This window comes from Trichosurus vulpecula, chromosome 5 (genome assembly GCF_011100635.1).
Source record: "Trichosurus vulpecula isolate mTriVul1 chromosome 5, mTriVul1.pri, whole genome shotgun sequence".
Classification (NCBI taxonomy): Eukaryota; Metazoa; Chordata; class Mammalia; order Diprotodontia; family Phalangeridae; genus Trichosurus; species Trichosurus vulpecula.
The window spans coordinates 292,712,626-292,720,624 of NC_050577.1; the positions used below are offsets into that span (position 1 = coordinate 292,712,626).

At 43.2% G+C, this 7,999-nt stretch overlaps 1 protein-coding gene across 1 annotated transcript; it reads left to right on the top strand.

Annotated features, from left to right (window-relative positions):
* The first annotated feature begins 3,540 nt into the window (after positions 1–3,540).
* LOC118851748 (arf-GAP with dual PH domain-containing protein 1-like) lies at positions 3,541–5,000 on the top strand. Its single transcript, XM_036761271.1, is given in 1 exon segment — positions 3,541–5,000. A coding segment is annotated over 1 exon segment (1,125 nt). The 3' UTR covers positions 4,666–5,000.
* Positions 5,001–7,999: the final 2,999 nt, after the last annotated feature.

The following is a 7,999-nucleotide window of genomic DNA, read 5'->3' on the forward strand; positions in this document are numbered from 1 at the left end:
TGGCGTATTTTCTGGTTGCCCCGTTCCCCAATCAGCCCTCCCATCTGTCACCCCACTCCCCTCCCATCCCCCTTTCTCTTCTTCTCTTGTAGGGCAAGATAAATTTCTATGCCCCATTGCCTGTGTATCTTATTTCCTAGTTGCATGCAAAAAGTTTTTTTTTGTTGTTGTTTTTGAACGTCTGTTTCTAAAACTTTGAGTTCCAAATTCTCTCCCCTCTTCCCTCCTCACCCACCCTTCCTAAGAAGGCAAGCAATTCAATATAGGCCACATGCGTATCATTATGTAAAACCCTTCCACAATACTCATGTTGTGAAAGATTAACTATGTTTGGCTCCTTCCTAACCTAATCCCCTTTATTGAATTTTCTCCCTTGACCCTGTCCCTTTTCGAAAATGTTTGTTTTTGATTACCTCCTCCCCCCATCTGCCCTCCCTTCTATCATCCCCCCTTTTTTATCTTCTTCCTCCTCCTTTCCTGTGGGGTAAGATATCCAATTGAGTGTGTATGGTATTGTAAACAGAATGGCCTTTGTTTTCTTTGAGTGACTCAACTTATCTCAGTGAACACCCCATTAGGTGTTAATGTAATCCATTAGGATGTGAACCTCCCAAGGTCCTAAGGGGAGGGGCCAACTCCAGAACCAATCACCAGAGCCTGAGCTCTGGTGATTCAGATGATATTTGATGTCTGAAGCCCTATAAGAAGGGAGGACAGAGCCATTTGTGCGGGGCTCTGGAGATGGTGTTGATGAGGAGACTCTGGGCAGCTGTAGCTAAGGAGCCTTCCAGCCTGTAAACCCGGATGCTGAAACTTTGTTGAACTCTGGTAACTATGTGTTGGGATTTGAATCAGACAAAGTCTATTGATGTTTGTAATTTGTTTGCATTTTGGTTTGAAGTTCAGGGTGCTGGTTTTTTCCCCTGAACTAACTGAAGGATGTTTGAATTAAAAGGAAGCTTGTCAACTCCTTCACCTTGCTTTCCTTAATTAAGCAGATCAGAAGAACCTGTGCTGTTGGCAGCTTTCTGAGTGCTGGCTGTGGGTGAATCTTATACCCCCACAGAAGCTGCTAGCCAGGTTGTTCAAACAGGTATTCCCTCCTCATGTCAAATCCAATGAGAGCAAGTTTACTCATTCCCCCTCACCTGCCCCCTCTTCCCTTCCTACAGAACCACTTTTTCTTGCCACTTTTATGCAAGATAATTTACCCCATTCTATCTCTCCCTTTCTCCCTCTCTCAATATATTCCTCTTATCCCTTAAATTGATTTTATTTTTTTAGATATCATCCCTTCATATTCAACTCACCCTGTGCCTTTTGTGTGTGTATATATACATACATATATATATATACCTACATATATACATACATAGACACACACATATGTATATATATATATATATATATATATATGCATACACACACACACATATATATATTGAAGATTGACACAAACTATTTGCTCTCTTTTTTTTCCTCCTTTTTCTGGTTTCACTTCTTTCTCATGATTCATTCCATTGGTTATATTTCTTCTTTACAACTGGGCTATTATGTAAATAAGTTCAATGTGAAGGTATATGTAGAGCCTACATTGGATTACATGCTGTCTTGGTGGGGAGAAGGGAGGAGAGGGAAAGAGAAAATTTGGAACCAAAAACTTGTGGAACTGAGTGTTGTAAACTAAAACTAAAAAAGAAATTAATAAAAAAGGAATGGAGGACTTGAACAAGTTGGAAACAGAGTAGGTCAAAGGTCCTATGCAGAGTAGTGGGGTTGAATTTTGGGTGACATAGGGAGAACTAGTCTCAAAAATAAATGAACAAACAAACATAGATAAATAAATCAACCAATTTGAAAAACTTTAAACAAATACTATAAGTCTGACCTGGTATAATTCTGCTGGTCATTTGGAACTAACTCACTTCTATGATCCATATTTTCATATACTCCAAAATTTTGGTTTTGAGCAGGTCCTTAGAGATCTTAGGGGTATGTAGATACTTATGAAAGACTGTCCAGCCCACTCTCCCCCACGTTCTTCTCTAATAAACTCCTTTGAGTCAAAACACGATGCTCATGAACAGTTCTGCCACTCCTACCTCTGATGATGCTCTCTAACAGTCACCACATTCTATGAACATGTTGTCATTGTTGTTGTTTGGGGGGGAAAGAGGTTCTAAGATGTTCACCCTTGTTTTTTCCCCTTCTCTTTTGCCATGATGTCCATGAATAACAAATGCAAGAATGAGGACGAAGAAGAAGGTAGATAAGGTGTGAACCAAAAAATAGAAAGGCAGACAGATAGATAGATAGACAGACAGATGCATAAAAACTATATAAATGAGCAGTTTAAAGAAACAAATGAATAAATGAATTAATGGCCCACTTACTCCCCCTTCTATCTGTATCATATTTAAACTCCAGCCTCCAAGACCTTTCTTAGACTCTCCATCGTGCCTAGAATGCTTTCTCTGATCATTTTTGCCTTATTAAATCTCTTTTCATGACTCAAAAAAGTCAATGACTTTGCCAAGGTCACACAGATAATAAGTAGTTGGGACAAGATTCAAGGTTAGACATGTAAAAAAAAAGTCCATAAACACTTGTTAAAAACTTGCTATGTTTCAGGTACTGTGCTAAGTGCTGGGAATACAAATATAAGCAGAAAGAAAGACAGCCCCTACCCTCAAGGATGTTTCATTGTAATGGGAGGAAGACAACCCCCCACTAGACAAGGAACTGCAAAGGGGGTAAGGGTCAGATGAATGTACAGGAGCGTGGCAGACATCCTTTGGAGAGGCAGATGGAGAGGGATGAAAATACAGTTAGCCCTGGGCATCTCCCTAAAATGGGTGTTCTTGGAGGAACTCCCTGGAGTGGGGAACCTGCAGCCTGGAAGCCACATGTGGCCTTCTAAGTCCTTGATGTGGGTTTTGACTAAATCCAAGTTTTACAGAACAAATCCTTTTTGTAAAGAGAATTTGCTCTGTGGAGTTTGGATTCAGTCAAAGGGCCACACTCAAGGGCCTAGAGGGCTACAGGTTTCCCACCCCAAACTCGACAGTTAGAGGGAGTGGTGACAAAGGAGGAGGATACTTTCAAGGTGAGAGGTAATCTAGGGGTGGAGTGAGCTTCCAGGGTGAAGAAGTTTCTATGGCATGATAGACAAAGTCCTAGGGAGATGAGTCAGCAGTGCATTGATCCAGTACATATTTATTAAGCACCTACTATGTGCCAAGTACTGTGCTAAGTGCAGCCTGGAGTGGAAGGAAGGGGTCCTTTGTGACTCTAAGTTTGGGGTTCATTGCAACTGGACTATGTTTGTCCTTAAGATTCATACAAACTCCTCTGTTTGGCAGTTGAAGGCCTTCACGATCTGGCTCCAATTTTTCTTTTGAAGTCAAACCCCAAGAGTTCAGGAAGAAAATAATTTTAAATTATTCCTTTCAAATAGGTTAAGAAGTAGGGTTGTGGGCAGCAGCAGCGGCGGAGACAGCAGGAGACACCGGGAGTGAGCGCCGGCCTCCAGCACCACCCATGGCAAAGGAGAAGAAGAGGGCTCTGCTCGAGCTCCTTCATCGAGACGGCAAGCAGCTGTGCACAGACTTCGGGGCACCTGATCCCGACTGGGCCTCCTATACCCTTGGAGTGTTCATTTGCCTGAGCTGCTCAGGAATACACCACAACATCCACAATGTCAGCAAAGTGAAGTCGGTCCATTTGGATGCTTGGGATGAATCACAGATAGAGTTTGTGGCCTGCAATGGAAATCACACAGGAAGGGCCAAGTATGAATTGAAAATGCCATCTTTTTACTACAAGCCAACGTTTTCCGACTGTCAACTCCTCCAAGAACAGTGGATCTGAGCCAAGTATGAAAGGAAGGAATTCATTTACGTGGAGAAGCAAGAGCCCTATTCTGCGGGATACCGAGAAGGATTTCTTTGGAAGCGAGGTCAGGACAACGGGCAGTTCTTAAGCAGGAATTTTGTATTGACTGAACGAGAAGGAGCGCTGAAATATTTCAACAAAAATGACGCAAAGGAGCCCAAAGCAATTATGAAGATGGAACATTTAAATGCCACCTTCCAGCCAGCCAAAATTGGGAATCCTCATGGACTCCAGATCACTTACTTGAAGGATAACAGCACCAGGAATATTTTTGTGTATCATGAAGAAGGCAAGGAAATTGTGGATTGGTTCAATGCCATCCGAGCAGCCCAATTTCATTACTTACAAGTGGCATTTCCTGGGGCCAGCGATATTGATCTTGTGCCAAAGCTGTCCAGAAACTACCTGAAGGAAGGCTACATGGAGAAAACCAGACCAAAGCAAACTGAAGGCTTCAAGAAACGCTGGTTCACCATGGATGACAGGCGGCTCATGTATTTCAAAGACCCTCTGGACGCCTTTGCCAGAGGGGAGGTTTTCATTGGCAGCAAGGAGAACAGCTACACGGTTCTGGAGGGTCTTCCCCCTTCCACCCAGGGCCACCACTGGCAACACGGCATCACCATCGTCACCCCCGACCAAAAGTTCCTCTTTGCCTGTGAGACAGAAGGGGACCAGCAGGAATGGATCACAGCCTTTCAGAAAGTGATTAACAGGCCAATGCTGCCTCAAGAGTATGCAGTGGAAGCCCATTTCAAACATAAACCTTAAAGAGAGATTGACTTTGAGGGATCCAAGGACACAAGATTCTGTTTACAGAACGACCTGGTTTTATTTGACGTGTAAAAAGCAAAGAGGAAAAAAAAAAAAGACAAGCATCCACCTAGTCGTGTTGGCCGCCAACATGGGAGTGGGCTGGTGGTGAAGGCAGAAGCCAGAAGACTGACAAAAGAAAATGGAGCAACGTCTTGTCCCTGGAATATCTCCCCTGTTGCCATGGGGCCTGATTTTTTGCGAGCATCCGCTGTTTCCAGTGGCTACGTTTTCACTCACAACCATTGTGTATGCCTCACTACATTAGAAAAGGGAGCCTGGCTGCCGGCCTCACTGCCCTGTATCCGCTTTGGGGAGGGGAGTAGGAATCTGAACTCAAGTCCTGGGGCCACCCCCTGGGTTTTGGTCCCAAGTTCCACCCTTGCCATTGGACCCAAGTTTCACTTCAAGGCCATGGTTCTGAGGGGGTTTGGGATGAAGGGTCTATTTAGTGGAAACCTAGTTAAGTGGGAGCTCAGACCTGGTGCTGCTTTCTGGGTGGAGGGGCGAGGGAGGCTGGGGAATGGAGCCTTAGGGGTTGGCCATGATCCTTCCATTGACAAAAGGCTGCCTGCTTGCTTCCTATTTGAGGCTGTGTGAATGCCCTCCAAGATCAGATTTATTTTAGCACAGCCCCAGAGTGTATTCTAGAAATGAATCTTGCATATGTTCTAGTCATGGTGAATGATGGGGACATCTTTGTGCCAAGAAGTGGAAATAGGCATGTCCTGCCTCAGGAGAAGGTCTAGGGGGTAGTTGGGGAGTCCAGGCTCATTTTCAAGAAGTATGTTCCAAGGCTGTGTAAGAACTAATAGGAGAGGAGTGAGGAAGACAGGTGTAAGATGGGTATCTAAGACATCACCTCTTTTGTCAATCTGCAGCCAAGAATTAGAAGGCTAAAAGAGGGAAAAAACCCCGATATTTTTAAGGTGTTTGTGTGCTTTTTCATCATGCACACAGACACCTGTACTGGCTCTTCCTGTGTGGTTAGGTACCTTTGTTCTCACGTGCCCTTGCATCTCTCCCTGCCAAAAAATGAAAAGAAAGAAAAGGAAAGAAGAGAACCTGGCAGGAGAGGTGATGCTCAAATCTCCAGGCTACATCTCCTGCTCTATTTGCATGTGTCCATGGTCAGGCCAGCACCTCGTGGCAGGAGACCATTGGGCAGCTTTCTCCCTCCCCACAGCCAGCCTTAAGTCCCTGTGTTTGTGGATTTTCAGCCCCCTCCGTAGGTATGATAAGGGCATCGATAAAGATGGAAGCTTCCGAGATGAGAAGTCCTCAAAGCAGTTACTCCTGGGGGGGGGGGGGCAGTACTATGGCTGCCCTCGGTTGTTTTTTTTTTTCCATTTGCTTTAGCCTCTTCACCAATCCTCACTTGACCAATAATTAGTAGATCTTCTACACCTCCAAAATAAAAGAAGTAGAGTTGTTGTTGCTGCTGTTCGTGAACAATCCCCAAATGGAAAGGTTCATATTACTGCCCAAGCACGTTACGTTATAGCCAAACCAGTCCACTTGCTGTTCCTGGTATATAATATTAGATCTCCTACCTCTATGGCTTTGCCTAGGCTCATTCCTGTGCCTGGAATACTCTTGCTCTTCACCTTTACCTCTTGAAAACCTCTAACTAAGGTTTTGCTCAAGTACCACCTCCTTCAAGAATCCTTTCCTGATTTCCCAAGAGGTTGCTGTCCTGCTCCTCCCTCCCTTAAACCCATGATCTTGCCTTTAGCTTAGTAAATCAAGAGAATGCATTAGAGCCAGAAATGCCGGGGTTCAAGGTTAACCTCTGAAACACACTGGCCACTTAACCCTCTCAGAGCCTTAGGCAACTCTTTAAGTTTCAGAGCACCTGCCAATCTACAATAGCAAAGAAAAACTCTCACTCTGGGAGTTTCTTAAGTCATGTAACTCACAAATCTGGTCTAATTTACAGGAAACTCGAAGAATCCAAAAGTTCCAAAGCTTTACTAGCTTAAAACTGCACCAAGACTTTTCAAACAGTGAGGGGGAGGGGAGAGAGGAGGTTTCTGGGTAGCCAAAATAAATAACAAAGAGTACATGTACTAAAAGTAATATAGAACTTACTTATTAGAAAAATATCTAAACTCTCACTCAGGCTCTACTAATTTATTTTTATATTAGACATAGTTCTGATAAATTGGGTCCAGTACTTTCCCAGATAGCAAATCAGAAGCAAAACATTAGAAGTTGGGTATTGGGACATGAGGAGTATAGAGGAAGTTGGTCCATTGTCAGCCAGAAGCAAGCAAGCTAACAGAGAGGAAGAAGACAGAAAATCTATTTTAATAGGTATAAGAACTCAAAAAGTAAGCATGTTTGGGGGAGTGCTGAGTAAGAAATAAATAGTCCAATACTTCTCTGGGGTGCCTGGGTACATCAAAACATAAGATTAGGATGTTTATACTTCAAAAATTGGTGCTTTCATTCATATGGGCATTCCCTTCACTGTTACATATTACAACCCCTTAGGACACAGGGAAGTAACACCTCTTTAAGGGTGGTCAAAGCTGAAAAATTCATTACCCAACTGCTAATCTTTTGGCAAGTTGCTTTAAACTTGGCTGGGCTGAATTTACTTTAGGTTGCAGACCATCACCAGGCCCATGTAAAAGTTTTAGACAATTGATAAGATCTGCTGAAGCTAGAATTCTCATGCCATAGCTTTTGAAAATAGTCATGTCAACATCAGGGGAAAACATCAGAAGAGGAACTTGTGACCCCAGGTCTCCAGATTCCAAGTACAGTGCTCCTCCCAACACAGCACCATCCCACCGCCATTTTGTTTGGGATTGGACACATGATTTCATTGCTTTAGAGCAACCATGCAGACCTCTGCATCTAATAATTTCAGAGTTGCCTAGAGTTTTAGTTACTTGTTCTGGGTTATAAAGCCATTATGTGTTAGAGGAATTCAGATCATCCTGACACTGAGGCCAGCTCTCTACCCAGTAGGCAATTGATATAATTGACAAGGTCCCCAAGTTATGAAGAAAAGATTGAAGTATATTCTGTATATGCTGTTTAAGAAGGAAAGGAAAAGGCATGGAATCTTTTAGACTGAGGTTCTTAATAAGTTGGAGTCTGTGGATAGAATTCAGGAGTCCATGAATCTAGATGGGAAAAATTACATCTTTATTTTATGAATTTAAAAATAATATTCTGAGAAAGGGTCCATAGGATTCATTAAGCTGTCAGAAGGGTCTCTCTCTCTCTCTCTCTCTCTCTCTCTCTCTCTCTCTCTATCACACACACACACACACACACA